Source organism: Serinus canaria, chromosome 1, assembly GCF_022539315.1.
Source record: "Serinus canaria isolate serCan28SL12 chromosome 1, serCan2020, whole genome shotgun sequence".
Lineage (NCBI taxonomy): Eukaryota > Metazoa > Chordata > Aves > Passeriformes > Fringillidae > Serinus > Serinus canaria.
This window is the reverse complement of record NC_066313.1, coordinates 66,028,690-66,051,996: the sequence shown is the minus strand read 5'-3', so window position 1 is coordinate 66,051,996 and position 23,307 is coordinate 66,028,690. Positions and strand designations below refer to the sequence as shown.

The 23,307-nt window shown below is 35.6% G+C and overlaps 1 protein-coding gene across 19 annotated transcripts in view; it reads left to right on the top strand.

Moving 5' to 3' along the window:
• Positions 1 to 23,307, top strand: part of MYCBP2 (MYC binding protein 2) — a 168,285-nt gene that overhangs the window by 117,591 nt on the left and 27,387 nt on the right. For 10 of the 19 annotated variants that reach the window (XM_050972392.1, XM_050972438.1, XM_050972436.1 and 7 more), the window contains 7 exons: positions 2,241 to 2,315; positions 4,268 to 4,492; positions 5,401 to 5,533; positions 8,172 to 8,297; positions 11,645 to 11,806; positions 20,399 to 22,042; positions 22,922 to 23,091. In XM_050972392.1, the coding sequence (XP_050828349.1) occupies positions 2,241 to 2,315; positions 4,268 to 4,492; positions 5,401 to 5,533; positions 8,172 to 8,297; positions 11,645 to 11,806; positions 20,399 to 22,042; positions 22,922 to 23,091 (2,535 nt within the window). The remainder of the gene's footprint in view (positions 1 to 2,240; positions 2,316 to 4,267; positions 4,493 to 5,400; positions 5,534 to 8,171; positions 8,298 to 11,644; positions 11,807 to 20,398; positions 22,043 to 22,921; positions 23,092 to 23,307) is intronic. The other 9 variants (XM_050972420.1, XM_050972396.1, XM_050972415.1 and 6 more) reach the window with 6 other exon arrangements.

The window sequence follows — 23,307 nt, the reverse complement described above, 5'->3', positions numbered from 1 at the left end:
CAAAACTTGTTTTTTCAAACCATTATTGCAATGGAAGAAAGAACTAAAATCAGTATGTAGGCTCCAGTGCTTGATCACAGAACCTCAGAAAGCTGAATGTTCTGTGGAAACACTGAAGGACATTGACAGAAATTTCTACCATTTTTTTAAGCATGATGGAAAGCAATTGAAGACTAAGACTATGTTGGATAAAATGTCAAGATGGCTGTTTAGGTCTTAGCTTTGAAAAATAATAACTGAGGTTTTAAATGCTTCCTAATGGACCAATGATTTTTCATGGCAAAAAAAAAAAAAAATTAATCTCTGAAACTTTGAATTTATTGGGAAAAGTATGAATTTCTAAAATTAGTTTTAGATCTTGAAAGGTAAAGTCTTGAAGGAAAGTACTAAGTCTGCAGATGATAAAGGGCTAAATTCAAAGCTTCTATCTAGTAGTTTCTCAGAATGAAAACCTAGTTCCCAAATAGCTGCCTGATCTATTCATCTAAACTGGTGTGCAGTGTTATATAGGCAGGAAGTTCTCAAGTTCACAGAGCAAAGGAGAGCTTCTAGTTTGATCTTCTTGGTGTTTCTAAGCCAGCATGGTCCCACTTTGCTGTTGTTGGTTTCCCTTGTGTGTTTCACACTTAGAGCTCTGTGATGTAGAAAAATAGATCTTTGAAATAATATCTAAATATTTGAGGTATGGATAGTCCATGTTTCTCAGTGGAAGTCCATCAGAAAAATGGAGATATGCTGCAAAGTAATAGAATCAGCCAGTTTAAGTAGGTTGGATGCCTCTGAAGTACACTCAATAGGCACATGTAGGCTTTTTCTAGTTGCCATAGTTTTATGCTGAGTTGATAAACCTTTACTTTGCTAATCTTCCTATCTGTGACCCTCCCCACCTTCCCCAGTGCCTCAGAGCATATACCACTAGTTCATGGCTACTTCCTTCAGATGTGGGTAAAGGTACTCAATTCTAAAGAAATGCTGGTGTAGTGACAATTTCCCTGTCCTTGTCAAAATGGCAGATCATTTTTATAACTGAAACTTAATGCTTGCAAGCAGTATATAGTAGATGATTTGCTTCTATCATGTGATAAAAGTGTAGATTTGTTTACTTTTAACATGTTAGTGCATTGTCAAGGAATACAGATGAAGCATGCCAAGGGTGTTTTGTACTTGTTTCTGCCTGAAAGGATTTACTGCCTTAGCTACTCTTAAATTTTAATGTGGCTGCTGAGCAGGGATTTCATTTGGTTCCCATATCAGGATGGGATAGGAAATTAGATTTTAATACTTTGGTTCATATAGATGAAATGGGTGCTTTGTCAAAGGGATTCCATCATAAATACCACAAGTACAATTATTAGGACTGCTATATGTATACTATTCTTTAATTTGACAGAAAATATCTTTGAAATTAGTAGAAACTAGCTTATGGAGAAAAGATGTCTTCTTTTTCATGTTTTCCAGTGATTAAAAAATGCTGTCCTCCCTGTTTTGTGGGAGGAAAAATTAAGCAGAGCAGCAGTGCTTATTTCTATAGTGTGGGTAATTGGTTATAACATTAGTGATGTCTCTCTGGCAGCTATATTTGGGTTATAATTATTCATAACAAACTAGTTAATGCATTGTGTGTTTTACAAAACTGATGGAATCTTAGCAATTGTTCTCCAAATAGCACTGACATTTTTGGCTCCGGTAAAAAGTACAATTTTGATGTGCAAACTGGTGAAATCATTCTGTGCAAGTGAACTCCTTTCAGCAACAGACAGCTTAACCCTTTTGCATCTCTTTGGTTCTGACTGGGTGACTAAAATTCTGTGTGCACTTGTCCTGCACTGGTTGAAATCATCTTTCAGAACAGGAGACGATCTCACTAGAAAACTGGTTTGTGATGGGACCAGCTACCATTTCTTTGTAACAAATATGAGATTTTTCTGTGTCTGAAGTCTCAAGCTTTGTAAGAGATGTCTGGCTCTTAATTTCAGTAAATGGCATGACACACTACATCCATTTTCAGCTTTTGACATACTAAACTGTTTCTGTGTAATGGATGATTTGCCATGGTGAGCAATGGACTCAGGTGACTTGATTAGGAAAATAAAACCTTCCCCTTTTGCAAAACATTCTACCAGTAAATTTACTTGAGGAGAAACTTTGCATTATACTACCTTGAGCTTCTTCCTCCAGTATTTCTTTGTTCCTATTTCTTTGTTGATATATGTCTCTTTTTTTCAAACTTTGTTGCTCAGAATGTCTTTAATGCTAGCCAAGGAGTAAGGGATTTGGACTTTTTTTCATGGACTTCCAAAGCTTTACCCCCTAAGGTGAGTTAAATTACAGGAACAGTCGCACTGTATCTTGTGTTTTCAGAATGCGCCTTATGACTCAACTTCATGCTCAATATTCTTTGAAGTCTATTTTACTGTGACTTATTTTTGTAAGAAATGGCAGATTTGCATTCAGTGCTGTATCTGTGTCTCTTTCTTCTAAAATGAGAAAAAAGTACTAGGGCAGATTATTGAATTTTTATTAATTAATAAGTAGTGCTCTCCTTTTTTAACTAACTAAATTAGAAATTCAGAAAGGTGGCCTAGTAACATAACCAAGTCTTTGATTCTCTCTTAGAGCAGAATTTACTGGGAAATATTTTTCTGTTATTGGAGGCTCCACATAAAGTTGCGACATCTAATATGATATTTGTATAAGTAAAGCCACCACACAGATATTTAATAAATACTCTGACCATTCTTAATGGGGTTTTAAAAATTATTTAATTCTAGGAACATGATCTGTTATGTACTGTTAAGCTGTTTAAATTCACTGTAGAAGTATTTGTCTGAATATCAGTTCTGTAATGTTTTGAGATGGATTTTATTTTTGTATGAACTTTGTAATGAAGACGATAATGTGTCGTACATTTTGGTTTAGAGATTTTAAAACTTGTTTGTCCACTGGTTGTTTTTCCCCAGAGTGGCTGACTTTATTATGTCAAGATCTAAACTATGTTTAAATTGTCTTTTTTTTTCTCTCAAACCAGTTTACCTCACCTTGCATTAACTTGCTTTGTAAGTTACATATTTATGTAATAGAATAATATTTGTATAAAGGCTTCTTGAAAAAACACTGCTGTATTAGTCTGGACACAGTGCACAGACTTCCATACCAAAAAAAGCTGAAAACATGATAATTAAAGAGATCAGAGGAAATTTGGATTCATTTAAAAGTAAATAATGTAACCAGAAATTTGGTTTAAATCTGACCAAGAAAGTATTCTTTCTCACATTAGGGAGTGAACTCCTGGAAGGTGTTTTTGTGGGAGATTGTCAAGGCAGAAAGTATCAGCATATTCAGAAGAAATTAAATTTTGAGAAATCAGATTGATAAATAGACAGTAAAGAAAATAGAGTATACCCTGTAACATCCATAATAAAAAGGTTTTAAATGCTGTTGGTATAATAGGGACAGACCACTAGTAAAGATTTTATGCTGTTTCTACAAAGCTTCTCCTGTTGCTGAACACAGTAAACTGAATGAGGTGAACCACTGGCTTCATCCAGCAGGACATTATGTAGTTTGTAACTTTCAGATGTTCCTTTAAAAGTACCTATGACTTTCAGTGTAGTGGAACTTGCTCCTGCTTCTCACTTGCATTCTTCTGAAATAAATGCACATTTGTTACTCCTATCCCTCATGGGTTTTTGTACAAAAGCCTTTCAGTTAAGCTGTTGCTGGCTGAGAAATCTATGCTGAGTTTTCTTTTCTTTTAGTAACTACCACTTTTTTTGGTAAGAAATTCAAAGTATTTTCTGACTTCAGATTTGGATATATATTTCATCAGCAAATAGTATGGCATAATATTGAATTCCCTTTCCATAGCCCTAGACTTTAACAAAATTTCACTGATAGAGCGGGAGAAATGAATGTGAATCCTGAGAAATGGCAGTAAGGATAAAGTTTTAGTGAAAGCATTTAGATTAAATAATTTGTATCTGATGTTAGATATGAGCTATTATTTTTATATAAATGGTTACATTTATACCACTTTTGCTTGAAGAGTAATGTCAGGAATAATTCAATTAATATGCAGTTTAGTAGTAGTAAGTTGTTCAGCACTGCACACTAAAATTAGCGATGTAACTAGGATCTCCTTTGGCTCTGAAATTTACCTTTTGTAGTCTTGAAGTAAGTGTTTCTTATCTCAGCAGTTTAAAGGTGGTATTAATAGGTTTTATTCTGTTCTGTTTTGCCTTTTTTTTTTTTTTTTTAAATTTCTCAGGAATCTAGGTCTAATGCTGATGATTTTTTCAAAGACCTAAATTCACACTGCCCACAGGAAGCAGTGATGCAAGAACAAGACATGCCATTCCTTCGAGGTGGACCTGGAGTGTACAAGGTAGTGAAGACTGGCCCATCAGGTCACAACATCAGAAGCTGCCCTAACCTTAGAGGTATCCCAATTGGAATGTTAGTTCTGGGAAACAAAGTCAAGGCAGTGGGCGAGGTATGGATCCTTGTAGCTTCAGTTCATGTCTTCATAGATACCAGTATATAACAGTAGTAACCACAGCAAAAGAATCTGCCTCTGTCCAGGTTTGCTTTTCCCCTCCTCATGCTAAATACTGGCTTTTGCAGTTGGTTTATGTTAGCAGTACTAATTCAGTCTTGTCTCTTGCCTTTTTGCATTGATTGAAATAACATTAAAATTGCACTGCAGTTACCTGTGCTTGCTTATGTATTTCTGTTATGGTATTCCTTACAAAATTGTGTTTCTTGATCTACTTTTTTTATCTACTTCTTTTGAAAGAATTCTGTTTCACGATAAAATGTTTTCCTAGGACTTAACCATTTAACAAATTGCTGTTTCTCTTTGCCGATTGTTTCGATTTGTTTAGTTGCTGAACTATTGTTATTGTTCTGGGTTGTCCAGTTGTGGTGTTTTATGGTTAAGAAGGGCTTAAGGATGAAGTGTGTCATGCTATTTCCTAAATATAATATCAGGAACAAAATTAATACTCATAAAAACCTTTCATGTATATCTTGGTATTATAATTCTCCTGTTGCCACCATTTATTAGAAGGTATATCTTGGTGACTGTTACCCTCCAGTTTTTATTTAGGCTTATGTGGATTTTCTGAAGTTGTGGTGTTGGTGTTTTGCTTCTTCTGAACATAAATAGGTCTAAAATTTTTTTAATTACTCCTAAATGTAAATATGCCATAAATAGGTTTGATACTTCAGTCTGCCTCAGCCTGTGGCCTTAATTTAAGAAACTTTTTTTTTAACATTTACTTTCTAATAGAAAGATTGAAATTTAATGTGTTTTCCAGGTACTGTAAGTAGTTGCTGAATTCATACTACTGAATTATTTGAGAAGTCAATAAATTCTGCTTTTTTGTGTGTGTGCATCAGGTGACTAATTCAGAAGGTACGTGGGTGCAAATGGATAAGAACAGCATGGTAGAGTTCTGTGAAAGTGATGAAGGCGAGGCATGGTCATTAGCTAGAGACAGAGGTGGAAACCAGTACCTTCGACATGAAGATGGCAAGTGGTTGTTTTCTTTTATTTTTTTTAATTAACTTTAAAAAAAAAAGGCAATCTAAACAGGAGAAATAAAGAAGTATCTGAGTTTTGAGCAGGTATAACATTAGCTTATGTGTTTTCATTTGAATTACATTGCATGGTCAGACTTACAAGTTGTTTATAAACATTCTTTAAATGATTTTCTAAAAAAATAGTAAAAATATTTCTATATTATTTCTTCTGTACCAGTTATGGTTATGGGCAATAATTTTAACCATCTTTTTTCTTTTAGCTCTGGGGTTAATTTTTATGCATCTGTTTTCCAAAAAGTATCTTTATGAAAAGCTTTGACCTCAGCAGTCATATTCTGCTTGTGGTTTTAGGTCACACTTATTGTCAGCCTCTTATTTGTTCATTTTAACAGACTCTTCACCATTTTTCTGGTTTCCACATTTGCTGCTGAAATTCATTTCACACATAGATACTCTAACAGTTATCATCACATTACTGTATTAGAACAAAGCAATTCCTTGCTAATACATAAGTATTTTCTGTAGACTGTTGCAGCTTGACTTTCAGGTGTAAAACCTTCTGCAAAGAAGGGAAATAGCAAAGAGTTTTTCATTAAATATATAAATGTTTATGTAATACTTCAAGCATTCCTTTAGAAGTCATAGCTTTTCTAATTTTAGTTGTGTCTGATAATGTCAAGTTGTGAGCTGCTCAAAGAGCCCAAGTAGATCCCATAAACTAAATAATCGTGAATTGGAACAGTACCTTGTTGTTGAAAGCACAGCTATTCAATAATAAGGTTGATAAATTCATTATTTTCTATTTTTATAGAGGGTTGTTTGCCTTTCCAGTAGAATGAAACTAATACATTAAGCAGGGTACAAATTTTCCATTCCAGAGTGCTTATTTTGAGAAATACATTTAAGTAACTTGACAGTATTTTGCATTTTAAGTAGTTTTTCATCTTCAGTATTTAACTTCTCATTTCATATTGTCTTAAATTTCTCAAAGTATGTGTGTGCTCTGAGAAAGAATTGGCAAAACAGGAATACTTTAAAAAGGAGCTTGTTTGAAAGTGTCTTCAGATTCTTGATGCTTAGGCACTGTTACTGGAGGACATCTTGGAATATAGCATTGCTCTCACGGGCTAACAAATGCAAGCTCCAGGCTCTGTGGACAAAACTCTGTGGTGGCATTTCTGCAATACAGCTCATAGAAATTCCATCTTGGAAACTTTCTGATATGAATCCCATCCCTCAATATACCAGTTGTTAATCTTTTCTAGATTAGTCTCTTTTTTACAGGTAGGGTGAAGATGGATGTCTCCTGTGCACTTAGCTAAAGCAGTTTAAGCAGTTACTAGTGCAATTATTGAGATTTTTCAACCTGTTCTAGGTTCCTAGTCCCCCTCAGTGCCATGTAAAACTTCATGCACTCAAGCCATATCTGAAGGTTATTTTAAACTGATTGTTTTTATTTGCACTGAAATCAGTACAAAATAATTTATCATCAGTTTCAATGCTTTTGGTGGAGGGAAATAATAAAGATCTGCAGGAGCTCTAGCTAGATTTGCAAACGTCCATTTTTTTAACCCATGAATAGCACCATCTTTTACAATACATTCAATTTTCATTATTTAATAAAATTAAATTCCCATAATGAGTAGGGTTTCTGTCAGAGACAAGGTAGAAGTCTGAATAGGTAGGTCTGTAGCCAGGTATCCAGTTAAAGTACTACAGCAAGATTTAGAGTAGCCTCTAATTAAATTTCTAGCTTTCTCCCTCAAAAATTGTTTTTAACTTGAATAAGTTATCTAGAGTTTGTACTCTGAAATGCAGTTTTGTCCTGAAAAGCAGTTTTTTAAAAATTACTTTGTAAAAAGTTGTGATTTTTTTTTTTATTTTATCCTTGTTAATTGTAGTACACTGACAAGAAAAAAAAATTTCAAGGTGCCAGCTCAAGCTTTCAAACCTGCATTTGGGATATTTCTTCTGAATACTTTCATAAATATTGTCAGTTGGAATGGTACTTTTGACCATGTTAAGTCAGTAATTTCTCTGTAAATCTAAATAGTCAAGTGGATTCTGTCTCATTTATTTTAATTCTGCTGTAATTTTGGATGTTATTAAATACTCCAGGTTGGTTTGGGTTGGAGGTTGCTTTAGTGTCATACAGAAAGTAGAATTATAGTACTCATTTTCAGATACAAATAAATTTGTCAGGAAGAAATGTCTTGTGTTGCATGAACTGTCAGGGGGAGCCACAATTAAATGCTTATTGGCCCTGCGTTTGTCACTCTGAAAACCATCCTTTCTCCACCTTGCTTTGTCAAAGGGATTTTAACAATTGCTGTCCAAAGAATAAACACTGAATGATGTTACTGGAGAAAAACATGTATCAAATAGTGGCATAGCTGGCAAAAACTCAGTCAAACTAAAAACAGTCAACATAGTATTAAGTCGTCTGTCTTATTATTTTTAGAGCATGAGTTCTGAAGAGCAGGTGTGGGTTTTTTTGAAGAGAATTTAGTCGAGGGGAAGAGTGCTATCGGTGGAAATAAATATCACCTTTTGCTTTGTGACTCATCTTTCTAGTGGAAATCCTTTACTCAGAGGTCTAACCCCAAAGTGATGTGGTTTTTTTACAGAGCAAGTCCTTCTAGATCAAAATGTGCAGACTCCTCCCCCAAGTCCTTTTTCAATACAAGCTTTCAGTAAGGGGACAAGCTGTAGTAATGGACAAGGGTTTGATTATGGCCTTGGAAATAACAAAGGTATGTTTTTGCACTCATATTTTTAATAGCTGTATTTTATTACTCATTTTCTGCTTTTTGAGGCACCACAGGTCTTCTCCAAAGCAATAGTATAATGAATTGCAAAGTGTTACAACTGCTCTTTTCTCTGCTTTAGTTTCACTCAGTCTAAGTAGTGTGCATAAAAAGAATCAACAGAGATTTGGAAGTTAATTTTGGATTTCTGCAGTGCTAGACACAGAACTGAAATGCTGAAATGAAAAATGCATGTAAAACAAGATTAGAAAACTATTTAATTTAGAAAGCACATGTTTTTAGAAGTCCAGAAACATTTGTCATCTTTCTTCATAATTTTTAAATGCCTTTAGTGAGTTAACAAGATAAAACATGCCATTTAAAATTTGTTGTGAAATTAAGAAAAGAAGTTGTAAAACTGAAGTTGCCTTTCAATCATCTGGATACCAGTTACAACTGCTGGGAAATAAATAAAGTCTAGTTTCTTTTACTGATATAAAACAATTGTTTCTTTTAATCATGGTTTATTTTGTTGGCAAGATCTAAATACATATATAAAAGCCATCAAAATAAACTCAATCTGCATGCCTTCTGTTCATTTCTTTGTTAGTTCTAGCAGATTTAATAATACAGAAGGGACTTTCTGTGAGGTTCTTGAGGAATATTCCTGAAACATGGAGCTCTGTCATTGTATTGTTACCTTGCTTTAGCCTATGCCACTACAAATAGGGGCCTAAGGTGTTCTATGTGTTTTTTTAGCACCAGCATATATTTCTTCATGGTATCCTAAATAAAACACTTTAAAACTTACTTTAAAGGAGAGAAGATGAGAAAAATAATTATTCCTAATAGTCTATTCTGTTAGTGTCACAACATGAAATAGTTCTATATCATTTCACAGTGGTTTACTGTGTAGAGAGTGGCTCATACTTTTCTATGCATTGTTATAGTAAACCCTCTTTTTTGGACAAAGGCTGCATAAGTTGAAGCATTTTCCTTTTGTTTTATAGAGCATTTTGAACCTTCTTTTCCCAGTTCATCCATACTCATTTCAGAGTGATGGTGGAATCACAAAAATGGAATTATTTAAGATGTGAGGCAGTATTACAGCTTGTCTCTCAATGTCAATTGTGTAATTATGCAGAAACATTATCTGTTCTTTTTTCTGCAGAAATGTATTAAGACAACAATTTTTTTCTTCTGTGTTGTCCAAAGATAAAATCTTAGAGATTAATATGCTATATTTACAGGCATCCTGATTTCTAAAGACATTGTGGTTCTCTTTACTACATTTTAAGCAGTTCAGAGGTGTTCCTTTGGGATAATACAGTTACAAAACATTTGGAAGCTACTCCTGGCGTTGAATTCCCTCCTATTTTGTATGCATTAATTTCTCAAGATACTCTCAAGCTCTGATATTCAGTGTGAATGAATAGCTCAGCTACGTGACTTCAGTCTGTGTACTGTATTTCCTTTTGAATTGCCCAAGAGTTGTTAGCAACTATATTGAAAGAATAATGGTCTTACTTTCCCAAAAATAGTATTCTTCAGCTGTACCATTACTTTGTGTGCAGTCTTTCTGTATTCTCAGATCTAAGAAGCTCTGAGTTTTGTGAGAAATAAAAAATGGAAGGCACAGGCACAATCTCTCAGGGGAATTTGTGAAGGAAGCACTTCTTTGGAGGGGCTTGTTTGTTAAAAGTACTTCTATTGCCCTGGTTTTGATGAAAATTCAGTCCCATCCAAGAGTGTTTTAAAATAACAGATCAAATGTAAAGATCCCCACAATAGGTGTGTAGTTCTACAGTAGGTAACAGAGTTTCCTACTGTAAAACTATTAATTTTAGGTTTACAGTATTGCCTGCAAGAAAGAAGACTTGATTTCCCCAAAGAATCTGTTTGGTTGAGCTTTGTCTTCTCTCTTCAAGCTTTCTATGTTACAGGCAAGTTTTCAATATTCCTCATGATTGGCCCTACCCACCTCCATCTTTGATTATTGTGAGCAGATGATTGTCAACTTCTCAGATATTCTTCCCTTTAAAATAGTTTGTCATTTTAGGAATTAGGCACATTACATTTAAGAATAATAGTTTGTCAGAAATGTAAATCACAGAATGGCTGAGGTTGGAAGAGATCTTACAGATCACCTAGGTCCAAACCCCCCCTAGAGCAGGTTGTTCAATCACTTCTAGGTTTTTAAGGTAGGAATGATTGATGCTGAAGTACAGATTCCAGTAGGTTTTCGGTATGCTGCTTCCAAAATAGTGAAATAAAATTGATTCATTGTTTCTTGTAGGTGATGATTTAGAAGGGCATTTGAGCTATTTTCTGGTATTTTGTCATCTTAATTTTTAACTCAAAATATCAAGAAAATAAATTTACCTAATCAGTTCTTGGGTAACACTGGGTTTGATTTATCTGCTGGTATTTCTCTAATTTCTTAAAAAGATAATTGATAACAATCTGAAAATGTTGTAAATTCTGTGTTAGCTGCTAAAATTCTTTACTAGATTTTCTACAACGCTGTCAAAATTATAGGAATGTGCAGAATAAAGAGACATTGCTAGGATTTGTGTGGTGATGGTTCAAATCAAGAATTTGAGAGAATCTCAGGTGTCTCCTACCTCATATTACTAAGTATACTTCCAGTTACAACATGGTGTGACCTTCTTACTGAGGCGTCATGTATTTCTAATGCTCACATAGAGTTCTTTGAAATTGGCATTCAGAAATGAAAGCTCTTTGATTTTAACATGCTAGTTTGCTGAAGGCCTTCATTTGCCTCACAGCAAATGTAGGTAATTCTTCAGAAAACCAGTTCCAGTTCTTAAGTGGTACTTACAGATTTTTTTAAATTACCTTCAATCTGACCACAAAAAACAGCATAACAGAATAGTTTTAAAAATATTTGCAAAAATGAGCAAATATTTACCAAAGCATTGGCACAGAAATACATTTGCCAAAGCCTAATTACATGTTAGCTTTCCCTTCTCATCAGTTTTTCTAATGTTTTTTCTGCATGTACTGTTGCATGTGTGTATTACTGTAAATGCTAGGGATTTGGTTTTTTCTTTGGCTGCTCTTCATTTTTTAGCAAGGCAAATATAATTCTCTATTTTGAAATGTTTAAAATAATTGCAGTAAAATATCCATGAGCCTTAAAAACCAGTAATTTTATTGCCGTGCACGGAGTGAGATTTTTATGTTTAGCCACAACCAGGGTTGTATGTGGCTAAATGAGATGTATGAGCTTTCTCTATTATCATCATTGAAACTTTGAGTACCATTTTACTCTGCCTTTCTAGAGAATGACAGGTAACAGGTTGTAGTTTTGACTGTTTTGCCCACTACAGGTGACCAACTGAGTGCCATACTGAATTCCATTCAGTCACGGCCAAATCTCCCAGCTCCTTCCATCTTTGATCAAGCTGCAAAAGCTCCCTCTTCCCTTGTCCACAGTCCATTTGTGTTCGGACAGCCCCTTTCCTTCCAGCAGCCTCAGCCACAGCTTCAGAGTAAGTTTGTCAGCCTTACCTGCCTCATCAGTCCGTTTCTGCAGCTTTGACATTGCTGTTCTCAGTTGCTTACCAGCTACTAATCATCCCACAGTGCACCTTTCTGGTTTTGTTTTTTTAAGTTTTTCATGATTCAGAAGCATGTGAGGTAATGCTCCCAAAGAAGTATACTTGTTCAACTTGGATTTTTATATTGACAGTATTTTGGGTTTGTATGTGTTCTTCACCGTAGACAAGTCATGAAAGTGCATTTCCAATATTTTATGCAACTCTGGTTTATAAATAAGGTAAATATTTCATATAGTACAAAATAATAATAATTGATAATTCCTTTCACATTAAAAATGCACTGCAGTAAGTACATAGGTATTAACTTCTCTTATTCCCTAAATTTCTATTTTTTGTCATTGCTCCTAACTTTAGGGATGTAGCAGGACAGTGGGAATAACTTGACACTACTCATAAATGTTTTGTTAGTTTTCTGTTGGGTGCTCACAGGATTGGCATGATAAAGAAAGTTTGCTTATTGAAGTGAATACCAGCTAACCTGGTTGCTGATGGGAGGACAGGAAACTGTTTTGATTAATGCAAACTAAAAGCTCAGCCTTCATGATGGATAGCTGATACTGCACTAAATTCTCTCATACATGCAGAACAGGTCAGGTCACAGGAATACTTCTTTTATGCCTGTCTCCCACAAATTGTCTCTCTGAGGTGCCTCAGCTCTTTCTTGTGGGACCCTGTCACTCAGTTCAGTGTCTGTATATATGGAGTCCTGCATCTCTCCAGCTCAGCTTATTGAAGTGACAGTGAAGTCCTTCATGTGAGAGATAAAGATTTCTAATCTGCTTTTACAAGGATTGTCAGAAATCTTTTGACTGTGACCTTCTGTAGTTCTGCTGGACTTACACCAGCATCCTGAAAGCAGAATATTCCAAACTCTACTCAGATAAATCAGCTGACTGCCAGTGGCATCAGCACACCCTTACTGAGAATTTGTCAAATTCTTTCCTATCACTTAGGTTTTCTTTTTTATTATTCAGAGAAGTGAAATCAGTTACTCAGCTTTGCATCAAAAGTAACCCTAATTGTCTTATTTCAAATTTCAGCTGATTTGTCCTTTAGCATTTAGACCTATATTGTATGAAAACAAAATCATCATTTTTGACTTCCCAACAAGATCTTGCTCAATGGATTCTCTGTCCAAGATGCATAGATAAACTGTATTCAGTAAGGTACATCCATGTTTGGTTTTTTAATAAGGATCCAATTCAAATGGAAGCCTTTTTTTGTCAGGCAGGGGAGGAGCACTGGTGGTCTACCAAATAAAAAAATGATGTAACTGGAAAATTTTTTTGAATTTGTTTCTGATCTGGGATCTTAGCTTAGTACAAGGTCTCAGCCAATTTGGTGATTTGCCCTTCCAGAAGGAGAAAAATTGTCAGCCTGAACTGGTGTATTGGTCACTGACTGTGATTTGATACAAAGACTTTTTTTTAAGCAGTTTATTATCCAGTGTCAGGTTTGATGCAGATAAAGTAAATTATTCATAAAGGAGAGAAATATTAACATTTTTGTTTTCACAAAATGTTTAGAATAACATGGGAGATTTCTTGTTTAAATTTCCTTAGACTTTTGCAAACTTGTTCATCCTCCATTTGCAAGTTCATCCAAATTCAGCATATAGTCAGGGATGCCTGTAAGACTGTGTCAATATACCAGTTAATTTTATAGTTCTATGCAATTATGCTAGAACTGTAACAGAAACTCATTTTAAGTATGCAATTTTAATTAATTACTTCTAAATCACTTTATAGCCTCCTGTTACCAAACATGTAATTAAAAGTCAAATCCACTAAACAACATATCTTGAGTCCATATCAAGTCAATTGAATTTTTGCCCTAGACATGCTTAGTTTTAGTTTCTAATTATGTGCTCCATCCTTAAGTGCTTCCTGCAGTAAAGTTAGATTTTAAAATTGAAATGAGTGCTTATAGTCAGTATACTGTTTTATTAAATAGACTAATGATAGTCTAGTAGTTGAAAGAAGTTGTGCCAGCCTAGATTTTCCTGTCTGCAGATGTTATATACTAAATGCCAATCTTGATTGCAAGTCAGCCTAAATAGTTCAATCTACTGTTTACATTTTCTGTTCTTCCTCAAATATCTCTATCCCTGGGGAGAAATTTGGTTTGGCATAATTCTGAGGAAAGCTAGGATCCTGCTGAATGCCCTCTAGAATTATTTCCTTTATGTAGATTTTTATAATAGGAAAAAAAATCTTGATCTGATATAAACATACTTTGTGCTGGTGACAGATTATAGTTCTCCTTAGAAGTGTTTGTAGGAAGCTGGTTTTTTAGGAGATATTTCTGTCCTTGAGGATTGGTTTGCAAATTCACTGAAGAAAGAAAGAAAGGACTTGTCACAAGCTTTTATCCTCCAACACAGTGTCTGGTTATTTTTTTCAGAAATACTTCAGTTTAGAACAGTCAGCTCCTTAGATATAATGCTTGAAGAAATAAAAAGTGCCTCTGTTACTCCTTTCACATCATGAGTTACAACGGCACTCTGTGTTATACCAAGGAATTTGTTGCAGAGGAGATATTAGAAAAAACAAAAGGGAAACTGTTACTCAGTTTTGTGTTACTTGCTAGAAATCTAGCAGCACTGATTGTTCTGTCCTGCTTAATTCCTTTGCTACTTTTCAGACATAGTTATACTAGAGATTGTTTTCGTTTTCACAGGAACAGACAAAATGAGGGTACTCTTGCCATTTATTTTAATTCTTTGTCAGTCTTATGTGCAACTAAAAGTTCAGAAAAGGTGGAAGAGCTAGCAAAACCTACCTTGGAGTACACAAACATCTATATTGACTTGGAGCCTTAGCAAGATTTTTTTTCCCATTAAAATCACAAGTTTATATATGTTTCTTGCTTGCATATTTGAGGAAAACAGGCTGTAATTGCTGCAGCCTACTTGTGCTTACTTCTGAGAAGATCATCAGTAACAGATTTGCTTGGGACTGCAAACACCCATGCCCACTAGATTATTACTGGTTGCTTGATTTATCTGTCAATCAACTTTGTTAAAAGCATAAAAGACTCAAATTTCTGTTGAGTTCTGTGTGTAGGAGAAGTAAGAAAGTCTAGAGGGTCATGGAAGATCTTGTTTCTCCAGCTTCAGCAGTATGTGCTAGGTCATAAATCTCCTTTGGTGTGGCCAGTGTGGGTAGAAGGATCTTGGCATGTTGCCCAGCATCAGTTACCAAAATTTGATGGTTGGCTGTTGAGCTCTGAAGTTAAGGAGAGAAGTGTGAGACTTTGCAGTCACCAGTGTTAGACCTTTATGCCATGTTTCCTCACACCTGAATTGATTGTGCAAATGAGGAATGGGTTTCTGGGCTAAAAAGCTTTGGACCCCCCGTGACTTCTGATATGTTAACCTCCCTCCAGTGCAGCACTGGCAGCTTGCTTCAGGTACTGCTTCCTGTCCAGGCTGAAGCTGCAGTGTTGAGCTGTTATTCAATACAGTGTCCTGTCAGGCTGCTTCCTTTCCAGTCTGTGCTGCAGAGCTGCAGTCCAACCATCCATCATCAGCTCCTGCCATTCTTGTCAGGAGTTCGATACATCCTTTCAGTATTGTGTGATCAGTTTCTTTTTGGTTTTGTTCCTTTCCCATCTATGTGCTGGTGAAATTGCATTTAGAACCACAGTGCTTCTCTCTGCATTTTCTAAAACTGTAGAGGGGGCACAAAAGACAGCACACATATGGAGCACATAAGATGTGCTTCTTGGTAGTGTTTCAGTAAAATGAGGGGAGAGAATCTTCTCAACAAGGCGTGGTGATCTGTTTTATGTGTGACTTAATCATCAGTTAAACCAATGACAACTGGTCTAACTGTTTTTTCATAATTTAAAAATTAAAAATAATAATACCTTGGCTGCATATTGCCAAGGTATCATTCCTGAAAATTTGAGCTAAGTTAAATGGTCTCATAACCTAGGCTTTTCAGGTTCTATAGACAAGGGTACATACATATGGCCAGGTCAATCCAAAGCCATCCTCGTCAAAAGTTTTAGTTGCAAATTAGAAAAGCCTAGAATTCTTTAATTTTTTTTTTTATGTACCTTTCCAGCACAGGGGCACTTATTCCAGTTAATACACTTTTGTGGCTCAAGTATTAGTGTTCCAAGCCCCACCATTGGTATAGAATATTGCTAATATTTTTCTCATTATACCATATTTCAGCTTTTGCTTTAATTCATACTCCTACTTTAACCATACTAAATGCATTTTTCTTTTATAATATTCAAGTTTTTTTTTCCTCTGTGCTTTCTTTTATTCATGGCAAAAGAATTTCTAAAAAAAGTCTTAGTCCTGCTGTTAGTATGACATTTGGCATTTTCAGGAGGTGAAGAAAGATACGTTGATTGCAGTGTTTGAGGAAATTAAACTGCTGCTACTGCTGTTTTGGGCTTCTAATGTTTGCCTACCTTTTACCTTTAAAAATTGACTGAATGACATCCTGTTGCTCAGAAGCTATATAGTTGTTATTGGATCTCTCCAACAAATCAGTTGTAGGTATCAAAAGTAGGTAATACTGGTGTTAAATCTCTGTTAATAGAGTGTTGAGAAATTAAGGATTAGTTTCTTTCTTTAGAGAATGAAATTCTTACTTCACATATATGAACACCTTCTCTTTGCAGAGTTTCTAGAACCATAGCTCATTGCATGAGCAGAAGGTATTGCAAGCCTGCATAAGGCAGCACACTTGTTGAGTTGAGTGTACAAGCTACTAAATGTATTACCAGAACAAAAAGATGTCTTAAATAATGTAGGAATTGAAATCATTTATTTTCAGTACAAATACCTTACTCCATATGTACAAAAGGGTGTATCTAAAACAGTATCTTCTAACAGACACTTTCTCTTTACAATTATTATTTTAGTAAGAATTTTACCTTTTTTTCCCAAAGGAATGGGACTTAAAACCAGAAAAAAAATTATAGAATGAAATGAAAAGTCCCAATTATTTCTCTCCAAGTTTCATTTTTGTGGAGTTGTACTTCTAACAGATTTGGTGTCAGTACACTCTACTGAAGTTATCTTGGATGACATCAGAATTTTTCTTAAATCAGAATTACTTTTAAGAGCTGATAGAGGTTTTTTTTCCATCTGTGTACTGTTTGGTAGACATTCATCTACTGCTAGTTATGTTTCTTGTATTGAGCAACTCCACATTACATAAGTGACGTTTTTCAAAACATTACATTATTGAGGTGCAATCACTTTTGAAAACAGAGTTTTGGTGTGTTTAATGTATTTTTTTTAATCATTCTTTCCAGTGATTAACATGACTCCAAAACTAAATGAGATGTTCTCTAATTTTCACAAAAGAATGTGTAAATTGATCATCTGAAAGACCATATTGACGTTCTAAATAATTAATTTCTGAATTTACAGATTAAATGTTAACATCTCAAACCCGGGTTCAGTTCAAAACTAGACGCTGCTGGTTTTTATAATAAACCATAAATGCCATTGGCTAGCCCTCATGTATTACATTTTTAGATCCCAGAAGCTAAGATTGAAATTGCAGCATTTTTAGATCAAGGAAGCTGATCTACTCCATTCTACTACAAACTACTGTCTGTCATTTATAACTAATGTAGGAATCTAAACACTGAATTCAGAATGCATAACAAAGAAGATGCATATCATTTGAAATGCTTGTTTTTATCTTTGCTGCTTTTCCATTGAATCTGTGCTGCTTCTGTGCAACTGTTTTCCACTGTAGAAACTCCATCCTGCTGCCTTGCTTCTCGTGAGCGTATTTACAAAAGTAGTGATGTAGCTGGGCCTGCCTCTGCTATTTCATCTCTCTCTCACAAACTGAAGGGTGGGTATGCATGCCAACATAGCAAGGTTATTCAGATTTTTTACCTGCAAAATGTTTTGGGTTTCTTTTTCTTTTCCTTCCATTCATTTTCATTTCATTCATATAAGAAAATAATGTTTTGAAAGCGAATGTTCAAGTTTGGTATTTGTTGGGAGCTCATCTGATGTAATCATTCAGTGTTGCCTTCCTGAGTTGCAACAGCTCCATGATACACAGTCTAGCTGTCTCTGCTTTGCAAAATGGAAAATGACTGTTAGTCTAATTACAGCTGTTTTCAAACAATAGGCAAAAGAAGTATATAAGAAGAAACAGGAAATAAAATCTGGGACTTTTTTCCTTTTTTTGCTTACAAACAAAGCAGCTTGCTGTTTTATGCACTTTTTCCTTTGGGAGATTTTTCTTTTGTGCTGATACTCTTGGATGCTGCTTAAGATTATTTATCTCTATATGTGCAAATCCAAACCTTTTTTTTTTTCAAAAAACAAGATACTTTTGTTGTTGGAAGCCATTGTTAGGCTTTAGCTTTCATAAGCAGTTTTGTTCTGGAATGTTTTCCTCATTGGTATTTGCTAATCATGCATGTACTTTAAATTTGAAACTTTGCTGAATGGCTTGAAGTGTTATATGTACTCTAAAATGATTGTCATCTTTTCACTTTTTTTTTTCTCTTTTATGAGGCATTCTGTAAAACTTTGAATCTGAAGTATTTTCTTATCTGGGAGACTGGGAAAAATGTGTATAAGAGTAATTCTAATTTGCATTTCAGAATTTGTCACAAAATAGTCATCTCAAAATAGCTGATGAGTAAAACTGGTGAATAATTAAGCTGGAATGGTTGAAATTCTTGGACTGATATTTCAAAACTTTTTTTGTCTTTTGGCAGGAACAGTCATTTTACAAACCACAATTTACCATGTTATTTCTTGCCTTCTTAGTCCAACTTCCCCCTTCCAAGAGAAAAACAATTATAGAACTTGTAAAAATGAAGACAGATTAGACTCTCAAAATTGATTAGGATAATAAATACTTGGTATATTCTCTATTGCTTACATTTGATGTATATTCTTGAGTATAGAGACAGTATTTCTTCTCTGCTCAGAAAAGTATGAACTTCTGCCATGTCTTGGAAGGCAGAAAAATATTCTAACTTTCAGGCTTGTTAAATATTCCAATATAATTCATTTCCTTCACTTTTTTCCTGTTGTTAATTTTATTGGAAGTTATTTAAATATGGAAATAGCAAATAAATAATAATTTTTTATAACCTGAGGAAGCATCTTGGTTGCTAAATTTTGCTCAAAATTTTTCTAAATTTTTCCTTGTTGTTTTTTATATTGTGAGAGATAATAGTAGGAAAAAATTGCATCTATGTATTTTCTAAGGTAGGAGTAAGGGTTGGTGATTGAGAACTACATGAAGTTGCTTCAGATCCCATAATGCATTAGAAAGTAGACACTGATTTCACATCTTCTAATACTGAAGGTCCTAGATAAAAGGTGGCTGTCTATCCTGTTCCCATTATAAATCAGGGATTAAATTTTCAAATATTCTCTGATTAATTGAAACTTTATTTTTTAACAAATAGTTGCTTTCCCAAAAACATGCCCAAAAAATGCAAATAACCTTTTAATATCTAGAAAAGTAAAATATTCTTAGGTACTGTGTACTAATTCTGCAGGCTTACTAGGTAAGCACTTCTTGTGTTTGACTAGTGAAAACCCATTCAAATCAAAAGGATTTAACTCTGCATTCAAGATTTTGCAGTAAGGATTTATGGAGAGACAGCTGTATTAACTGCTACATTGCTTGCCAGTAATTTCCATATTGCTTGGATTAATTTTCAAAATGCAATTCTACAAGAGAGACTTGGTTCGCAGATGTATCAGAAGCAGATTGCCTCAATAAGCTACTTTTGCATATACTTGTTTTGTATGTACTTGTACAAAGCTGCCTGTAGTTCTTGTAGTCTTACAGCTCTGTAGATTCATGTATGTACAAGTAGGAGGGCATCATTGACCAGAATTGGCCATTTAACTTAGTGGTTGAAAAAAGTGGATTTCTTCTTTTAGAGGGGGGGTTTAAGTGTTTTGGTAGCAGAACATGGGGTAGATTTTGGACTTGAAAAAGTAGATTCCATAGATTGTCCATTTGAGTCATTTTGAGCATATTTGCAAGCCTCTTGCCCAATTTGCTTTACTAACAGTGTTTACTTCCTACAATTCCTGGCTTTTGAGCATTGAAGAAAATAAATCTGGCAATACATGTGATCTCTGTGCAAGTCTCGTGTTGCAGTCAGCCTGTCACACATTGAAATAATAGATAAATAGTCCCTGTTTTCTGTTGCAACTGTGGTAGACTTAGTTAACTCCTGGAATTTCACCTAAAGATGTAAATTGTGCTTCCTTTACTAGTGTTTTGTAGAAAGAATGAACTGTGCCTTTTGGTAACATCCATAGTAGTATTTTCTCTGTAAAAACTTCCTAACACTTGTTTCTGTGTACCTTTGGGAAAAGAAATGTATTGAAAGTATTCCAGGGGGAAAAAGATGGCTTCATGTTTCCTTTCATTTTGTTGTGAACAGAAGCATGTGTTTGATACTTACCTTGTGTTCAGGTCGTCAGTCTTTGTTTTGTACTATGAAGGGTGTCCCTGTCAGCATGTAACAGTTCAATTATGAAACATTATACAGGTGACCGAATGAATTTCACAGGAGCTGCTAGACCGATTTCTCCAGCAGGAAAATCAGACATGGCATCCAAGCACAGAGCTGACTGCAGGTCACCCAAGCTTGACGTGCGAATGAACCGAGCCACTGCCGAGCAGAAGAAGCCCAGAAATACCGATGGCTTATCGGCCAGCGAGTGCCTCATGCTGAAATCAGACGCCGCAAAGTTGCGCTCAGACTCGCACAGCAGGTCTTTGTCACCAAATCATAACACTTTGCAAACACTAAAAACTGATGGAAGGACGACTCCTGGTCTGAGAGCTGAATCTCCAGGGCCAGGAACCCGGTCAACTTCTCCAAAGACAAAGACACTGACAGGCGTTAGATCTGGTGCTAGTTCTCCGCGATCCTCGTCACCCAATGACAAAACTCTACCTCAGAAAGCTTCATCCCCTGTAAAAACAAAGCTTGATCCTCCTCGAGAGCGCTCCAAGTCAGATTCTTACACGTTAGATCCAGACACCCTTCGCAAAAAGAAAGTGCCGCTAACAGAACCCTTAAGGGGGAGATCCACTTCCCCCAAACCAAAAATTACTACAAAAGATGGAAAAGCTGCACCAGAAACTGAAAATAGAGCTCCTTCCCCTCATGTCGTACAAGAGAATCTTCACAGTGAGGTAGTTGAAGTCTGTACTTCGAGTACTTTAAAGACTGACAGCATTACAGATACCACCTGCGAAGACAACACCGAATTCAGAAGTCTGGATGATGGTTCTAATAAAGTTCATTTCAGCATTGGAAAAGCACCGCTGAAGGATGAGCAAGACATGAGAGCATCTCCAAAAGTGAGCCGTAAATGTGCTGGCAGGCACACTAGGCCCAAAAAGGAAAAATCCAACTTCCTTTTCAAAGGAGATGGATCAAAGCCCATAGAGCCTGCCAAGCAAGCAATGTCACCTTCTGTTGCAGAATGTGCTCGAGCCGTATTTGCCGCATTTCTTTGGCATGAAGGAATAGTTCACGATGCCATGGCATGCTCATCTTTCTTGAAGTTTAATCCAGAACTGTCCAAAGAGCATGCACCCATACGAAGCAGTCTTACTCAACAACCTGCAGAGGAAAAAGAAACCAAGTTGAAAAATAGACATTCATTGGAAATATCATCTGCTCTTAACATGTTCAACATCTCACCTCACGGACCAGACATATCTAAAATGGGTAGCATCAATAAAAACAAAGTCCTCTCAATGTTAAAAGAACCACCTCTGCATGAAAAGTGTGAGGATGGAAAAACTGAAACTACCTCCTTTGAAACATCCAGTCATCACACAATGAAATCCAAGTCTCCTCTTCCATTAACACTGCAACACTTAGTAGCTTTCTGGGAAGATATTTCTTTAGCAACTATTAAAGCAGCTTCCCAAAACATGATTTTTCCAAGTCCTGGTTCTTGTGCGGTCTTAAAGAAGAAGGAAAGTGACAAAGATAACAAGAAAGCCAAAAAGGAGAAAAAGAAAAAAGAAAAGGTTGAGGCTAGGCCAAGGGGAAATCTTTTTGGTGAGATGGCCCAGCTTGCAGTGGGAGGACCTGAAAAAGATACCATCTGTGAGTTGTGTGGAGAATCCCATCCATATCCAGTGACTTACCACATGAGACAAGCTCATCCAGGTAAGACTCCATATTTTTAATTCCCATGTCCATCCATAAAGTGTATTTCACACACATGATTTGGTGTTCATTGCTGTTGGGAAAATGTCAGGCTATGCTTTTTATTATATACACTAAATTAAAAGTTGTACTTGCATACAGATCAGTTGCACATCTTTGGTATAAGTTTAAGTAGTTAGTATAATTTTAAGTTTCTAAGTTGTTTGAAACAAGGTCAGAATAATGCTCTGACTTTACAGTTGCTCTTCAGAAACATGCTGTGTTTTACACTTTAGGATTTGAAACTGTGCTGAGAAAACTGAAATAAAAAATGAGATTGGTCAGTTAGAGTTTCTACATTGACAGAAGTTTTTGTTCTACTGTCAAGAGTTGGAAACTCGTGTTTCCGACTTCTTATTTTTTATGTACTTGTTGGTCTCGACTTTTTTTTAGCTCTGTGTCTTTAAAGTTAAAGTCCTGAATCTTTCAGAGAAACTCTATTCAGCAAAAGAATACCCTCCATTCCCTCTTAAGCTCTGTTAGCTAGGAGGCGAGATTTTTGTGTTTGTTAAATTACAGATATTGTTGGCTAGCTATAATGCTCACCTTAACCATAACTTAGCTGCCTGAATAGGGATCTGTTCATGCTTTGGATAAGTTCTTTATAAAACTTAAAAACTGCAGTGCCTTTGTATTCTTTAGACACTGGTAGAACACATGGATAAGAGCAGTGAAGAACTTGTTTTGTAACCAATGCGGACATACAGAAAAATAGAAAATTAGGCCAGGAAAAGACATGCATCTTCCTTTTTCCCCTCTTCATCCTGCTTTTACAGCAATAAACAATAGAATAAGAATCCTGCATTTGAAATCAGTTGTTCTCACCTTTCCCTCCTGTAGGCTGTGGCCGCTATGCAGGTGGCCAAGGGTACAACAGCATTGGGCACTTCTGTGGAGGATGGGCTGGGAATTGTGGCGATGGTGGCATTGGAGGGAGCACCTGGTATTTGGTGTGTGATCGGTGCAGAGAAAAGTATCTCCGGGAAAAGCAAGCAGCCGCAAGAGAGAAGGTATTTTCAGCTCTTATGTTTAACTTTCTATCTGCTTAGTAGTGCTGTGTTCACAACTGGAAAAGAGGGGCTAGTTTAAGAAATTTGGAGCTTCATAATTTAGGAATATCCTCTTATCCTCATTGTCAGGTTTAAGATAATGAAATAGAAACTTTGCTGGCTTCTGACAAGTTTTCTTCCCTTCAGATGATAGCGTGCTCAAATTTGTAAAGTAAT